Source organism: Leptodactylus fuscus, chromosome 2 (assembly GCF_031893055.1).
Source record: "Leptodactylus fuscus isolate aLepFus1 chromosome 2, aLepFus1.hap2, whole genome shotgun sequence".
In the NCBI taxonomy this organism is placed as follows: Eukaryota; Metazoa; Chordata; class Amphibia; order Anura; family Leptodactylidae; genus Leptodactylus; species Leptodactylus fuscus.
This window is the reverse complement of record NC_134266.1, coordinates 96147916-96165994: the sequence shown is the minus strand read 5'-3', so window position 1 is coordinate 96165994 and position 18079 is coordinate 96147916. Positions and strand designations below refer to the sequence as shown.

At 38.7% G+C, this 18079-nt stretch overlaps 1 protein-coding gene across 1 annotated transcript in view; it reads left to right on the top strand.

The window, feature by feature from the left end:
- Positions 1–481: 481 nt before the first annotated feature.
- Positions 482–18079, top strand: part of LAMB3 (laminin subunit beta 3) — a 55723-nt gene continuing 38125 nt past the window's right edge. The window contains exons 1-3 of the mRNA XM_075264213.1: positions 482–529; positions 2347–2395; positions 2958–3112. Coding sequence (XP_075120314.1) covers positions 2371–2395; positions 2958–3112 — 180 coding nt within the window. The 5' untranslated portion in view covers positions 482–529; positions 2347–2370. The remainder of the gene's footprint in view (positions 530–2346; positions 2396–2957; positions 3113–18079) is intronic.

The following is an 18079-nucleotide window of genomic DNA, read 5'->3' as shown; positions in this document are numbered from 1 at the left end:
TGTGATTAGGTTTATAATCTATTTACTTCTGACAGATTCCCTTTAAGGTTTAGGAGGAACGGAAATTTCACACAAACATTAGCAGTATTGTATGATCCGTATGGTTTAAAGAATATTTTGCACATTCCAGCTCTACTCCTAAAATGTACAGTTAACTCCTAAGTGTTATAGTTTGGTTCACACCTGGGGGCGAGTTATAGAGCCATGATGATTAATTGTCAGAAAGCCTTGCAGAGTACATAGAGGCTCAGTATTGCATTATGGCCCTATAGCTAAAGGTGTACCTGTACTGTGTGGAGCTTGGAGCAGGCATGCTGGGTCTAGGATGTGGTATGTGATGAGTAACCATGTTTGGGTGTGTGCGTCTGATGAGGATACTGACACACTCCCTTATCACATAGACTGCCGAGGCTTCTAGGTGAGCCGTGGTTTAAAAAGCCAGCTCAAGGAAGAAAAGGTGCACTTGGGATTTGGGGTGGAGAAGGAAACAGCTCCCAGAAGAGGATATCTGAGAGAAGTGAAAGTCCAGGTGAGTCTCACAATAGTGCTGCAAGCTATGAATAGTTCTCGTCTTCATTTTAATAAGTATGCGTCTGTCTACAGAAAAGATTAACCCAATGGGAGTCTGCTGGGACATTTCATACACATTATAGAGAGACTAGACTGACTACTATATAAGCAAGGCTGTCTCTGTCCTGGTATCATTGACTGGTTCATTTTATTGCCTGATCTACAACATATTGACCTGAAAAGGTGAAATAATAGCCACTAGTTTAGTTACAGGCTTACCCCTTTCACGTCGGCTCAGTAAGTGTCCCTATATATAACCATATATCTGAGGGACTGGTGGTAAAATTTGGGTGAAGGTGAAAGATAGAAATTAAAAGGTTTAGTAATATATCAAAAATGAATTTAGGTCATGTAAATAACCTATGATAGTCCTAGAGGAACCCAAGAGGGTCATTAGACATTGGTCGTCATACCTAAACAATGGAGGAATGTAATGTCAAAATTGTCTGGACCTGCCAACAAATATCTAATGTCTGTGCCCAACTTTAGAACCCAGATCTTTTTTTTCATAGATCTATTTGTGATTAAATTACATTGGTAGATTAGTGATTTATCCTCAGTCCCATCAACACCCAAGGACACGAGGAAGGTCACAGTCATTAATTCATAGAGATATCATGTGCTTTAGTCAACCTACCAGTGCAATATCTTGCTTCTGAATTTCCGACTCTGAAATCCGTGGCTCAGTTATAACACTTAACATGTTAGTTTATTTCACTTATTATGCAAACCATGAGCAAATCAGCTTCTTAGTATGTAGTTTGTTCATACGTACGTAAAGACAAATTATAAAATGTGCTACACTACATGTAGAATTAACATGTAGTTAGAACTTTTAACATGGGTGATCATGTTCATGGGAGGAGATAAGACAATAGAGCTTTGTCAGGAACTTCAATGAATGTTATTATCTATTTTCCCTGTTCCTCTATGAAATCACACACATTGGGATATATTTACCAATCCTGTTTAATATTTAGACTGTGAAAACTTAGACTAGGTAGTCTAAAGAGGCATCAAACTTATCAGCATAGTTCATGCTATATGCTAATTTTGGTGTATCTTTAGACACTTATGTCAAAGTTTACACTACTTGTTAATTTATGCACCAGTTTTATGTGCTAAAATTTTCATGTATATCATTGTATCTTAACAAATTATAGCTTGTAGATCAGTGGGGGTCAGAATTAGAGTTTTGTCGCCTGTTCTGAATGGGCCATTAGTCTGTGCACTTTGATCCATTTATTACAATTGGAGTGCTGGAGATACCCAAGCCCTGGACTTCAGTTATCTTTCGCACACCCATTGAAATGAACAGAGCAGTGCAAGTACAAGCCCGACCACCATTCCATTTACAGGGAGGGATAAAACTCTTCAGTTTTCCTATTTTGATTGGATTTCAACCCACACCGATCTGTAGGTTATCCCCTATCCATAAATTGTTAAGATGGGAATACCACTTTAAGTCATCCTCCTCAGCAAAGCCACAATGCTTTCCCACTAAGCCACATTCCTCTATGTTGAATAAGGTGCAAAAAGTGTCTATAAAGCACACAATAAATGTAGTACAGAGTACTTTTTTGAGATGAAGCCAGAATTCTGGTGCATTTATCTTATTATTACTATTTTGTAGCTAGCATGTAATAATACAGATCATGAAAAAAATCACAAGTAGATAACTACATAAGACTGTTATGAAAGCAGATGGTTCTAAAGAGTTAAAACACAACACAGGATCTGATAGAGTTAATATCTGATTCTGAATTTCATTCACAGGTGTTCGGAGCTCCAGAACAAAGGATGTGGCTCTGCATGATACTTCTAGGTAAGGTTTTGTACTGTGCCCCTTCCGGCTAGATTAGACGCTGATTATATGTACTATGCTTTTAAGGAATTTTTTTTTGTTAAAGCGTCGCCTGCCTACCTTGAACATGTAAATCTAGGATAATGATGGAAATACAGTAAAAGTTAAATGACTTTCCAAGGAGAAAACAGTTCACTGAACCTGGTAATAAACTTTATAGTGTGGCTACATTTATCTTTTGTCACTGCTCCTCTGAACATATCTGTCCACATGGCTGCAATGTCATGGATAGAACATGTTACATGGGTGAACCTTACAGGGATGCCATAATGCATTTATTTTCTTATGGATTCCCATTGGCTTTGTATGGCCATAGTGTTTGGCTACTGATGTTTAATGTTACATCACTGTATGCTGAATATTGTTCAAGAACTTCCAGCTGGAGAATATGGCTCAAACACTTATTAATAATCATAATTTATATAGAAGAAATGGCAAAAAAGTTTAGGAGCTCATTACACTTTAGTTGGTCTTTTTTTTACATATTATTTTATTATTAAGTTTGTTTTTGCACCTTATTTAGGCGCAGGACTCCTTGTGAAAGCACAACAAGACTGCTCTCATGGAGGATGTTATCCACCAGTTGGAGATCTTCTTATTGGAAGAACTGATCGACTGAGAGCTTCCTCTACTTGTGGAATGGAAAGTCCTGAAACATATTGCACTCCTTTTAGAGAGGTTGGTAAAACATTTCTAAAACAAGCTCTAGCTTCCATTGTTCATTGCTTCAGACATATTGTGTTTCTAAAATAGGGATTAAGAAAAAAAATCTAGGGTACTTATAGTCATATAGCTCAGTCTTCTACACCAATAAAACCTTTTAATAATACATAAAAGAGTCAGCATTTGGATTATGAAATGTAAATCTCTGCTTTGCCTGTTACCTGGGTAATGGGCTATACTGAATATCATCTCAGTCAAAGTATCATTTAATATCATTTGGCAATTGAAGTTTTATTACTGTTGGGCGAGACAGCCGTCCTGAGATCACACTATTGTCAGCAAGTCTATTTTTAATGTGTAACCTTTCGTACACTTGTGTAACTTCCATTTGATAAAGCTTTAATATAGATTGCATGACTAAGAGTTTGATTTCCATGTCTAGGACTAAGCGGCTCACAAAGAAAGTAGTTTAGAGGACTCTGCCCCTTGCACACAGTCAAAAGGGAGAAACTTCAGACTTATTGTGTAAAACGTGTCTGCTCTTTCTGACTCTTGGAGAGGAATTGAGAGTTACTTTATTCCCTGATTCATTTAACGTGATTACCTTGTGCTTTAGTTGGCTAGTCTAGACTAGTTTCCTTCCAAAATGCAGGCATAGGCTCATGTGCTTGTTGCTTTGCTCACTGTAACCTGAAATGACGGAAATTTACAGACTTGCGATGTGGTTATATGACCTTAGTACTAAATAGTAGATAAATAAAGCCATCATTATGGCTATACTATAATGTGTAACAACAATCCAGCTCACCCTCAGATTTTCTTCACCAAATCGACGTGCATGGAACACTGGTGGACTCAATCCAGTTGAAACAACATGAAGACGAAAAGAAACTTGTATCCAGCATCAGTCGAATGGTGATAAATAAAATTTAACCTTTATTCAATTCCCATAAAACGATCATCATCTTCAAACAGGGTATACAGCAGATGTACAGCATGACATGGCTACGCGTTTCGGAGCTTCAAACTTGAAGCTTCAAACCGAAACGTGTAGCCATGTCATGCTGTATATCTGCTGTATACCCTGTTTGAAGATGATGATCGTTTTATGGGAATTGAATAAAGGTTAAATTTAAATTTTATTTATCACCATTCGACTGATGCTGGATACAAGTTTCTTTTCGGCATCATTATGGCTAATCTGAAATCAGATCATTAAAATGATACATTGATCTATTAATAGGTATTAAACAATACAAAGTATTTTTAAAGGTATTCAAGGAAACAAACAGACCCCCAGTGAAAGACTATAAATGAAAAAAATGTCTTACTAAATAGAAGATAATACATTACTAATAATCATGTATTATTTATATATGTCACATGGCCTGACTATACAGATATTTTTCCAGTGTAAGCACTGTCTTTCACTGATTTATTCCCAGTTCTGTATAATAGAAAACATAGGGACATAACTATGGTGAGTATTGGGGCTGCAGTTGCATCTTGGCCCTCCTCCCTTTGAGGTCTGATTGACTTCTCTGTAATATGAGAGAACAGTTATACGATAAATGATAGGTGTAGCAGTTGTCAGGGCCCTTTTACAGATTTTGCCGTAGGTCCCGAAACTTTTAGTTAGTCAATTTCCCAATAAACTATGTGAAATATTGTTTACTAGTTGCTATGGGTGTCACAGCTAGAACCTGTAATGATTTAGGCCGGGGCCCCACTAGCTGGAAATGCCGCAATTTGGTCACAGTGGAAACACCAAGGTAAAAATTGCTGCATTTTACAGTACTTGCAAAGTGGATGGGATTCATGCGAATCCCATGCCCACTTTGCGGAAAAAATCGTAGCGTGGACATGCTGCGATTTCCAAAACTGTCGTGGTTTTGAAAATCGCAGCATGTCAATTATATCTACGGAAACGCCAGCGGCTTTCCTATAGATATAAATGAAACAGAAAGTCTGCTGTGGAAAACTCAGTGAGCTTTCTGTTGAAACCGATGTGGGAAGAACCGCAACGCATCTCCGCCTAGTGGGGCCTTAGCCTCAAAATGTCTTATTTCACATTATAGCATAAAATTTGATTTGACTTAAAGCAGAAATTAAAGTTAAACACTGCTACATCTGTGTGTGTGTGGGTATGTATAATATATACTATATATATTATACTATATATTATTATTATATTATTATTATATATATGTCTATTACATATTATTATATTATATGTCTTGCCTATAAATGGCGAATAATCTCTCACATGTCACTTGGCTGCTTGAGTACAATTTAACTTTGTAACGGAGGCAGAGGTCAGTGCTTGCCACACACCGCGACCTCTGTGTGTAATGTCTGGATTCTGTGCCAGAATGGTACTGAAATATACAGTTTTGCAAGCTAAAGCAAATCTAGAGATGGCTTTGTTCCAAGCTATAATATCTCACATATAATATCTAATCTTAACTACACTCATGGCTGATACTGTACACATGTACACTTTTAAGCTTTATGTCTGTATCTGCAGATCATTATCTCAAAGTGCTTTTCCACACAGTGCGAATGCCCCAAAAGTCCTTTTCAAGGGACTTTGGTATTCAAAGCCCCTTCCAGAGGGCTTGGCAAGTGCAGCACTGAGTCTTCTGCTCATGCCTGCTGACATCCTCCTCCAAACAGAAGTGCTGCACTTGGGCTTCAGATCGAGGTACCACTATACAAGCTTTCAGGTGGAGGATGACGTCAGTGGTCATGCGCAGTACACTCGGTACTACAATTAGATAAACGTCATTTTTCCTGCTCCCTTTCCACTCTCTTTAAAGGGGTTGTCCAGGATAAATTAAAATTTTACCACTAGCACTAACAGACTTTTTTTAAAAAAATATTTTTTTCCCGGAAAACCCCTTTAAGCTCCATATTAATATACCTTCAATGCAAGCTTAATGATAAAAATGCTGTAACTGAACCTGAATTTCTGAACTACGTTATGGAGCTACAGGGCCCTACTTGTTTGAATACATGACAAAATAATATGTAATTTCAATTACGTATCAGCTTACTTTGCACCATAAATGTAGAATTTTAGCTCAATAATGGCACACATTGGTGAAAATTTGCTAATAGACAATGTAAATTTAGGCAGTCTGAAAATTTGCTAGATTTATCATGGTGACTGATGTTTCATTATAAATTGGGCCTGGTTTTACATTCTCTAGTCTAAATTTATACCACGTTTTTGCTGTCTTACTTGTGCCAGAATTTTACCACATGATCTTGACACACTGGCACTGCAGGAAAAACCGTGGCGGCAATGTATTTGTATATGTATAATGTGGTTTTTCCTGCAGCACTTTTCCCAGAAAGTTTTTAGAAGTTTCCTCTGTGGACTTTCTGTTTCAATTATATCTATACGGTATCCACTGGTGTTTCCGTAGGTATAACTGACAACCTGCGATTTCCATAATTGTGACAGTTTTGGAAATTGCGGCGTGTCCGCTGTACGAATTTTACCACACAGTGGGGATGGGATTTGACATGCCATGCTCCTTTTCTGCTAAGCCCAGACCCAGGAAGAAAAAAGTTGAATTCTGTCCTATAATGTCCTATAATGTCATAGATATAACTGTTTAAAGTGACCTTCCCCATCCTCATTTTCTCTATGTATTACACAGCCCTGTACTCCTTCACAGAAAGGACCCAAAATTTGTTAATAAAGTATATTACAAATATTATTAATGACACAAAAAGTGCCAGAAAATGAAAAGTGGTCCAAAAGTTTAGTTATGCTTTAAAGGGATCCTATCTTTTAAACACATTTTTTTCTTAAGAAAGGCTATTCATCTCCTACCTTTCCTTGTCTTCTCCGCGCCACCGTTCGCCTGCAATCCTGGTTTTTCTTGGTATGTAAATGAGCTCTCTCGCAGCACTGGGGGCGGTCCCCAGCGCTCAAACAGCACATACTTCCACAGTATTGTAAGCAGCCATTTTCTCATGGCCATCGGGCATGCGCAGTAGGCTTTGCCCTAGGCCCGAGGCCTAGAAGTTAGAAGACACCACCATAAGAAGACACGGTGAAGACCTCTTTGCAGAAGATGATGCAGTGCGGTGCTGGAAACTTCTCTGGCAGCATTGGAGACACCCCCCAGTGCTGTTTGAGTGCTGGGGCCCACCCCCAGTGCTGCGAGAGAGCTCATTTACATACTAAGAAAATCCGGGATTGCAGGCGAACGGCGGCGTGGAGAAGACAAGGAAAGGTAGGAGACGAACAGCCTTTGTTAAGGCTATTCCTACATATTAGGGAGAAAAAAATGTGTTTAAAAGATAGGATCCCTTTAACTTTTAAAAATATTGTCGATTGTGTATCAGTATATTTATATGTAAATTTTCAGAGATTTGCAGAGATCTTATTTGCACCTCTAATGTGCCTCTAGGTGCCCTTAGGTAAATTCAGCTGGTATTGCAGACTTTCATGATCTGCATATACCTTAAAACTTCATGGCTGTTCAGTGCTGAATAAATAATATTCTCTTTGAAGCTTTCTTATTATGACTTTTCAGTACTTGGAAGTAGAACTAAAATACATTTCTGAAGTTTTTCTTGATTTAACAGGAAATACAGTTTGCATAGTAAATGTATTCTCAGAAATAGAGTATTGTTTTTGTTCCTCTTTGGGGCAAGTAACGTTGTAGAATTCCCTAGCTGAATTCTTTGAAATGTGGCTTATTATATTATCTATTATTTTTATAGTGTGGAAGCCTAATATTTCTGGCCGCAAGTCCTGATCACCAGGACAGTGCTTAGAGAACAGTGCTCCTCTACACTGTTTCCACCCTGGTGATCAGGACTTGTACTATTCTACACTGTTTCCAGTCTGGTTATCAGGACTTGTGCTGCTCTACACTGTTTCCACCCTGGTGATCAGGATTTGTGCTGTTCTACACTGTTTCCACCCTGGTGATGACGGCTTGTGCTGTTCTACACTGTTTCCACCCTGGTGATCAGGACTTGTGCTATTCTACACTGTTTCCAGTCTGGTTATCAGGACTTGTGCTGCTCTAAACTGTTTCCACCCTGGTGATCAGGACTTGTGCTGCTCTAAACTGTTTCCACCCTGGTGATCAGGACTTGTACTATTCTACACTGTTTCCAGTCTGGTTATCAGGACTTGTGCTGCTCTACACTGTTTCCACCCTGGTGATCAGGATTTGTGCTGTTCTACACTGTTTCCACCCTGGTGATGACGGCTTGTGCTGTTCTACACTGTTTCCACCCTGGTGATCAGAACTTGTGCTATTCTACACTGTTTCCAGTCTGGTTATCAGGACTTGTGCTGCTCTAAACTGTTTCCACCCTGGTGATCAGGACTTGTGCTGCTCTAAACTGTTTCCACCCTGGTGATCAGGACTTGTGCGGTTCTACACTGTTTCCACCCTGGTGATCTAACAGATCCCACTGACTATATGACTATAATGAGGTCCATCGTTTTTTTTTAATTATATTGTCCATCATTTTCCTGGACAAAAAAGGAGCACTTTTTCATCTATACCCAACTGACAACTAAAATATTAATTTTATGTTTGGCATACAGCATATATTATGAGTTGATAATTACGAGCAAGATTTCACTCTCAAAAAGTGAGAGAGATGAGAGATAAAGAGAGATTCTCTTTATCACCGATGAAATACAGACTGAGAACTTTTAATCATGCTTAGTGCCCTGTTTTTTTGAACCATAAATAACATGACTTAGGAAAGGATCCAGTTTGACATCAGATCTTTTACACAAGGTGACCATGGAATAAACTAGAATACAGCTATATTGTCAAAATGCCAAAGCACAGTCAGAAAGCTCAATAAGGCAAAGCCAAGTCTTTAGGCCAACCCAAATAATTCTCCAGCTCTTCTAAATTTAGCAACAGATACATTACAATATGCTTAGTCACGTATGTGTTTGTAGGTCCTTGATATAAACTTCTTAACCCCTTAGCGACCCTTGACGTAACTGTATGTCATGGGTCGCATGGGGATGTATGGAGCGAGCTCACACGCTGAGCTCGCTCCATACACGGCAGATGCCGGCTGTATCATACAGCCAGGACCTGCCACTAACAGCAGCGGTCGGTGCCCGAGCCGATCGCTGCTGTTAACCCTTTACACACTGCGGTCAAACGTGACCGCAGTGTGTAAACGGCGCCGGCGGCATGGGCGCCGCCATGTTTTGCCGATCGCCGCCCTCCTGAACGTCACATGAGGGCGGTGATCGGTTGCTATGACAGCCGGAAGCCTATTGAAGGCTTCCAGGCTTGTCTCTGCACTAGATCTATTAGACGATGCCAGAGGCATCGTCTAATAGAAGTGCTGCGATTCTGCTATTCACTGCAGTACTGTAGTATTGCAGTGAATAGTATGAGCGATCAGACCCCCTAGGTTTCAAGGTACCTAAGGGGTCTGATCATAAATGTAACAGAAGAAAAAAAAAAGTTTTTAAAAGTATTAAAAAAATAAAAAAATATAAAAGTTCAAATCACCCCCCTTTCCCTAGATTAGCTATAAAAGTAATTAAAGAACATTAAACATAAACATATTAGGTATCCCCGCGCTCCAAAATGCCTGAACTATTAGAATATTAAAGCATTTATCCCGTACTGCGAACGGCGTAGCAGCAAAAAAAATAAAAACAGCCAAAAAGCGTTTTTTTCAACACTTTGCCTCCTATAAAAAATTGAATAAAAAGTGATCAAACCATCAGATCTTTCCCCAAATGGTATCAATAGAAACGTCATCTTGTCCCGCATAAAAAGACACCACAACCAGCTCCATACATGGAAATATGAAAAAGTTACAGGTGTTAGAACATGATGACACAATTTTTTTTTCTATTTTGCAAAGTTTATCATTTTTTTAAAAGTATCAAAACATTTCAAATACTATATAAATTTGGTATCACCGCGTTCGTACTGACACGTAGAATACAGGTAACATGTCATTTGTACCAAACAGTGAACGCTGTAAAAATTAAACCCATAAGAAAATGGCGCAAATGCATTTTTTCTCCAATTGCACCTCATTCTGAATTTTTTTCCAGCTTCCCAGTACATTGCACAGCATATTGAATGGTGCCATTACAAAGTACAATTTGTCCCGCAAACAATAAGCCATCATGTGACTCTGTGAACTGAAAAATGAAAAAGTTATGGCTCTTGAAATGTGAGGAGGGAAAAACGAAAATGCGAAACCAAAAAATGGCCTGGTCCTTAAGGGGTTAAAGTGGGATATTTCATAGTCATGATACTTGAAACTTCTTGGAAAAGTTTTTTTGTGTGTCCCATATATAGCAGGGACCCACAAAATTATTACAAGATTATCCAGGATTTTGAAATTTATGGTTACAATAATGGAACCTGGCACAGAGCTATTTGCTTCTGGCTTCATGCATTATATAGTATATAGACCAGGTACACCACTGAACAGCTGATCCAGTATAGGCTATATAAAAAAAAAAAATCATGGACAATGCTTTTAAAGAGGACCTTTCATCACTTGGGGCACATGCGGTTTTATATACCGCTAGAAAGCCGACAGTGCTCTGAATTTATGATCTGTGCCCTCGGTGAAGAGCTATTGGTGCCGGTATCGTAGCTCTTTACCGTCAGAAATGCCCTTCCTTACAGCAACGTCTATAGGTGTCTATACAGTACAGTGCTATAGGCGCTGCTGTGAGGAAGGGCATACCTGCCTGACTATCAAGAACGCCCTTCTGACGGTGAAGAACTACAGTACACCGATAGCGCTTTACACCAGGCACAGATCGTGAAAGCCGACAGTGCGCTGAATTCTATATCTATTAAGTTATGCAAAATGTAAAACAAAAGGTGGTCAGACCAGATCGCTTCCTTACATTGCTCCAGTTCTTTTTTTGAGGGAAACATACCCATTAGGAGCTTTCCTATATTAGACAGGCGTCTGTAGTGGCACTCTCACCAGACTGCAACTTACATATATATTCATACACAATTTACTGGGATGCAATGTGTATTCTAACACCCTTTTATCTTAGCTGTAGCTATAGTAACTTCAGAGCCCATGGGCTAGCCTTTATACCCGAGGCACTTGTGATCCTGTTGCTAGTCCAGCACTTGTATGCATAGGGGAACACTTCATGAAATTGATGTTTTGGAGAATCTTTGAGCCATCACAATTTGGCCTTTGTTAAGTCACTGAGATACTTACCCTTGCCCATTTTGGCTGCTTCCAACAAATCAGCTTCAAAAAATAACCTTAAAACTTCCAGAGGTTAATTTATTAACTAGGCAGAAAAAAGCAAACACCTGTTTTTATCTAAAGTCTCCAAACCATTAGAAAGATTAGAAAACTGATCATTATGGTAAGTACTGTTTGTGCTTTACTTAACAAGCAGTTGCTAAGGCCAAGATTATAACATACATGTAGACATGTGGACCTTATGGTGCAATAAAGAGAGGTCTGTAGCAGGTACTTCCCACCAGTCATGTACCATATTTACTACTTGTGTATTCATATGTGGAGGCATTGGGGACCCCTTTTGCCCCATATCCAAGGTGTAACGTGTGACTCTGTACCCCTATAACTATGTTGCTATATTTTATAACTTGGTATTCTTTGTGGACTGGTGCATTATTCACGCAAATTCCTTTTATTCAAAGTGTTCAAAGTGATAGTATTAGAAATTGGAATGCTGATAAAGAGATTTTTAATAGAGAATTGTATTTTTATAGACTTGTACATGTAAATTGTAAATGTATGATTATTTAGATAATATCATTTTCATTATTAGTCACCCAAATACATCTTATACTACTGTGGGAAATCGCTCAGGTAGATGCTTGTAGCAGTGCAGGAAACAGGGACACAGACACTGGATTCAAATTCAGGCTTTATTCACATGTAACGCATACACTGCTTTTGCAAAGCCACAGGATAAACAAAACAAAACCCTTCTCGGCTGAGAAAACTAACTTAAACGTAAGGAAACTTTTCCCTGACTATACAGGTCCTGGCTACCAGTCTCCCACTTTGGCAATAACAACGGGTGGCACAGTACCTGCTTTGGAGGTCCGGTCTGGACAGTTCAACTCTGTCAGTGTGGTGCCACCCTGCTAGTCTTCACACACAGACTGTTATTAGGGCCTGATTAGTCAGCTGACCTCCCTGGTGTGAGTTTTTACCAAACACCCTTTAGCTGCCTGGCTGGAATATACTTGTCTTCCCAGACAACACCTTTCACTCTCTCACACTACATACACAGTATTGTGTACATGTGCTGGGTCCGTAGTTAATCGGACGATATCTGTGTGCTGTCCATACCTCAAGACACCATTTATTTTATAAGCTCATGTCCCAAAATGGACACGTAAAGGACTTGTCCTGAGTTTTACACTGGGCTTATGGCCCCATACACGGACCTGTGATAATACATGGACGTGTCTATGAGTCCATTAGAATATAATGGGTCAATTTGCTAGACGTGCAAACCCAGCTGTTACATTGAAACACCACAAATTCTTGTGTAAGGGATACTTAGATACATCTTTTTATAGCCTGTTGAAAAGCTAACATTTGTATGAGAACCAATAAATATTTTGTCTGTCATAGTCTCCTTCCCCATTACCTATATTAAAAGCAAGGTCTTGTGGTTTGTCCTGGCACTGGCAGAACTTATAATTTGTCGTGCCCAGTATGGTTAAAATGTGTTAATCTCATCATGTTATTCTGAGGGTTTGCATTTCACATCCTCAGTCTGCAGCTTTATGTAACTTCATCCACTGGCTGTTAATACGTGCTTAGACTCATGGCTTCAAGGAGCGGTGGCAAAAAGCCACATGCAGCTGACTCTGTTATGGAGAGAATTTTGGAATGGTCAGATTGTATCAGAATGGTATTTGGCATGTTGCTACACTATTATTAATAGTATATTTTATTTTAAGTGTAGGAGATAATAACTATAGTCATGTTATGCTTTAGCTTTGAACATCAAAGGTAAAATACCAAAAAAATCCAAATATCATGCTTAGAAATATTATTTGTATAAAAAAACCTTATTAGTAATATTATTATAAACATAGGTATATCTCAGTGTCTTACCTAGCAATGCCCATATACAGTACATGTGCCTGGTAATGCCAATCAAAATAAAAAATTGACAAACCTGGACCCACGCCATAGTCAGATGTTTCATGTTCTAACACTACCCTAGTCTCCACTGCTATCCATTCAACTGCTAAGAATAAGCATCCAGATTAACAGCGGTCAGCTATCTGTTACCAACAGATTCATAGTGATGGCAGTAACAGATCCTTATGACTGAGATGCCTGCCATCCTAGGGCCACATAATAAAGTAGTAGCCTCTAACATCATTCACATGACCACATGTATTATCACAGGCCGGGCTCACTGAACAAAGTAGATGTATGGGCAACACATAGACATCACCCATATGCCTTAAAGTGTGGACGTTTACTGTTGTAATCATTAAGTTTTCAGAGCTTTTAATATATATATATATATATATATATATATATATATATATATATATATATATATAGGAATCATTTCTAGAAAGGCTTAGTTTAATAGATTGTGGACGCATGGTAGAGGTTTTGTTCTAGGACACAAGATCTGTAACATCCACCTCTCTCACCCATAAGAAATGAGGAGAAAGGGCACTATGGAATGGACATTAATAGTATTTTTCAGACTCAATTTTTCAGGCTATGATTTTTCTTATGAATTTAGCATTGTTTTCTTATGACTCATATGTTCTTAGCTGTAAGGTACAAAACGTGCTGATTCCTGGGCTGCTGTAGACTTGTACTATGTCCAGTGTCTGGGACGATTTCATCACAGGTAACGCTCTTGTGTGCTGTTAATCTGCCCTGAATAATCCTTATTACACCCAAACACTGTGCCTGAATAGACTTTATGAATATTGTAGCCGAGGGGATTAACATGTGTGGCACTGCAGCCTTTGCCCTTGTAGCAGTATGTAGTAGCTTGTCATATAGCTGCAGGTGCCATGTTGTGCCACACTTGTTTCCTTATTCTGCTTCTTGCTACTCATAGATCAGACTATGACATAAGTGCAAATATAGGGAAGCCTATTCTGTGGTTAGCAGTTCATGCAACATATGGAACGTGTTTTGTCACCCATGATATGGAAGCAGCTGTTGAGGAAAGGAATTCATAACATTTTTACAGTATAATCAGTAATATCTCAGAGCTCAGTCTTTGTATATCACTTCAGCATACCATAATGTATGTTCATTTTGGGTTTTCCTAGTAGCTATTTTGCCAGATATTTTGTCCCTTATTAATTTGGATTGAGGTTGGAAGTTGAGTTATTTTCCATAAGTACCCTTACTTGTGACCATTTGTCCCTACTACAATTGTCATCTGATTAAGAATATTGAAGACACATCCTTTGTGTGTGTGGAATGTGGATAACAAATGGAGGGTCCCTGCCTTATGCTGAGAGGCACAGTTTTGGGGAGGTGGAGACATTTTTATTCTATTTACATATACCTATACAGGTTAGCATACATTCATAGAAAATCCTGGTCATGTCCTTGGTCTGAACAACCATGCACCAAAAACAGTGATGAAAGAGGGAATGAGAAGGGAGGGACATGAGATACTCTCATTGATGCTTCACCTGCCCATTTATAGATTGTAGGACACAGGAATTTATAATGACTTGTTTTAAGATGGAAAAACACCATGAGGGATTTAGCAGAGGAATTAGCTGACACGCCGGCTAACACCAACATGAACTCTGGTGGCGGTGAGTGCTTTCAGGGATTTTACTTATTTTCTGCGATATGCACCTCATGCTAGCAGCTATTAATAGTAAATACATCAAGTGAACTAATAGTTTGTATATAAGGTGGTCCTGGATATTTTACCAACTCTATGAAGGTCACTCCTGGATTGCTTTATGTATAGATTAGTAAATGGGATATAACCATCAAGTGGACATTATAGCGCCACATATCGTACTACCGTTTGGCGGGCTCAGTAGAATTAACCTATTATGTATGAGGCAGACAGGTCGGTGGTTGAGTGCACTGTATATTTAAGAAAATCTAATGTTGCCTGTTGAAGATGGTTTTTGTTAAACACCCAGCAACAGGCACGTTTATACATGTACATAACTAACCCTCCCCCATGTTTTAATTGGAAAATTGCTGTGTTATAGTATTCCTGGCATGTAATTTAGAGTTCTGTAGAGAATAGTGGATGCTTTCAGAATACTGTATAAAGCACAATCAAAGTACTATGTGCAGGACAGGGTAACACTCAAAGGGCTTAATATACAGAAGCATTGCACATACAGGTGAAGGGCAGAATTGCAAATAGTTCACCCTCCTGATCCACATTCAGATATCCACACTCCTAAAACCCAGTGTTACTTTACTATCTCAAAACAAAATCGAATAACAGGCACCGAGCCCACCGTAGTGTAGTATTTTCAATGAAATAGAAATATTAACAAAGGAATGACGCTCATCTGTGATTGCAATGACTAGATAGTTGGTAGACTCCTCCTTAGTTGAAGCAGCAATATTCCTAACACCTCGCAGGCGTGTAAATATGAAGTAGACGGACCAGCAACTCAGATTCGGTGATGAATCTGGCACTAAGGAACTGCGCTCCCCTTGTTGGTTGGTAAACACGGTTTTATTGGCAACAAACTCACACAACGCATTTCGGGCGTCAGACTACGTCCTTCTTCAGGTGAATAGTTTCATCCATGATAAAAGAAGAACTTCCAGCAAGGCCATGATTCATTACCAAATCTGAGTTGCTGGTCCTTCTACTTCTTACTTTACCATCTGTCCTTGAAGAGAAAAGCGTATGACTCTTTAGCAGTATCCTCATATACTAACAATGGTGACTCTGAGGAATGGTAGCACTGCAGGTTATACTAGGAATGTCAAATTAAGCTTTGTCCTAGTTAGTTAAAAACTAGTCTTTGTTCATACTGTGCGTTAGCATGTGAGAATATTATTTCTTTTCCACCGAAATATGTGAGGTAGATTTGACACCTGTAATGACAGTGACAGTAGAAGATCTGTTGTGGTCTGGAGCATATACTGTTGTCAGCATTGTTCCAGAATCTGGTCCAACCAGAAAGAGTTTGGTGAGTCAGAATAAGACTGTGGTAGGCTATTTTTACATAAAGGGCCTTACATACTGATGTGCATATATGATATATATGTATTATGGTGCATGGAATCCTAATATTATATTTGGACAGATTGGAGAACGCCTTTTCGGGCTATGTATGTAATATCTATTTTCATGTATGGCTCTCGTTGATGACAGAGGTCTCCTGAGTCTAGTTTCAATGGCTTATCTCTGATGTCTGATGTACTATTTACATTATGCAATGTGCTATAGTCTGGAGCGTGATGTCCTTGTTGGATATCTTGTTTATGGCGTGATCACTAGACACTGAACACTAGCACAGTAGGTGAATTCTTCCATAGCACGTGATCTATACATGATCAATACTTAGTACACATTATGTTTTCATCATTCTCCTGTCAATCATAATCTTTCAGTAGCAAAAATGTCTAGTTTCCAATGAAGATTAACCTTCTAGATTATTAATTTATATAATGATGTAATGTCCACTATACATAATGTGCTTATGAATAAAAGGAGAGGCTATCCATCTCTATGGAGAAGGACAACACACGATGACAATAGGAACAAGGGCTCAAAGCATCAATAGTGATATAGTGATAATAGTGATCATTTGTACAATAGTGATCTTTCCTACCAAAAAAATGTAACCTGCAATATTCTTTACTCCAAGAACACAACCAGTTATTTGTCAGTTTTTACATTATTATTGATTACTTTATATCCTATTGGTTGAATTTCTCATTGTATACAGGGGTGAAGTTAACAAAGTAAAGGGCAGCATACCCTCATTTTTAAAAAGGACAACTGACCTATATGTACGATATTAGGGAGGATTAAAGAGAAGCCATCAGTTCAGCCACAGAACCTCTGCATAGAGAGCTGTTTGGAAACTCTATTTTAAATGTTGGCAGTATTTGATGGGAAACTGTTATGTCATTACACTTTCAGCTGAATCTTCACAAACCCTCACCAGGTAACATACTACCTACCCCCTGTACTGACTGACAGGTATTAACTGTGAAGGATTGTATCAGGTCACAGCTTAGGCTAAAAGTTAATCAGAGCTTTAAGCTAAAGAGCTAATTCCTAGAGTCCTGAGCAGATAGAGAAATAGAAAACCTTATAAAAATGCTTTTTAAGTGTTGTCGTTTTATATTTAGGTGCAACCAATAGAAATTATAAGGTTAATTAATCACTAAGACTCAAGGACATTTTACTGTTCTTTCTTTATCGCCAAATGTAATATACGTAGATCTGGATCCCAAAAGCAGAGCAGTATATATGCCAGATCCTTTCATTTCAAAGGAGATAAGTAGAAGGCAGAGGTAGCTGACAGCTCTCCCCATTTAGCAAGGATAAACGTTCAGCCAAATAAAACTATCATTTTTTCACATATAAATAATTAAAAATTTTACATGGTTTTAAAGATTTTTTATAACGATCTTAGTGGTGACAACCATGAATGCAGGAACTTTTATGGTCTTGAGACTCAGCTGTGATTACCTTATTGCGGCCAAATTATTTTCACGTGCATGCAGTCTCCCTATTTGCATGAAAATGTCTAACAGCTTGGTTTCTAACAATTGCCCAACAGTAGAAAGTGTCTGCAAAATTTTGGTGCAATTGGGGAATTTAAGCCATTCTTCTTCCCTGTTAAAGAGTACCTATCATCTCCACCAATCAGTGGCAGCCAGTGGGAGAGCTCAGAATCACACCTCTTATTTGCTCCTGCCTGGCTGCACTGGTGGAGTCAGGCAGGAGTCTCCTCGTGACAGTATAGAGACTAAATAGGGTAAAAG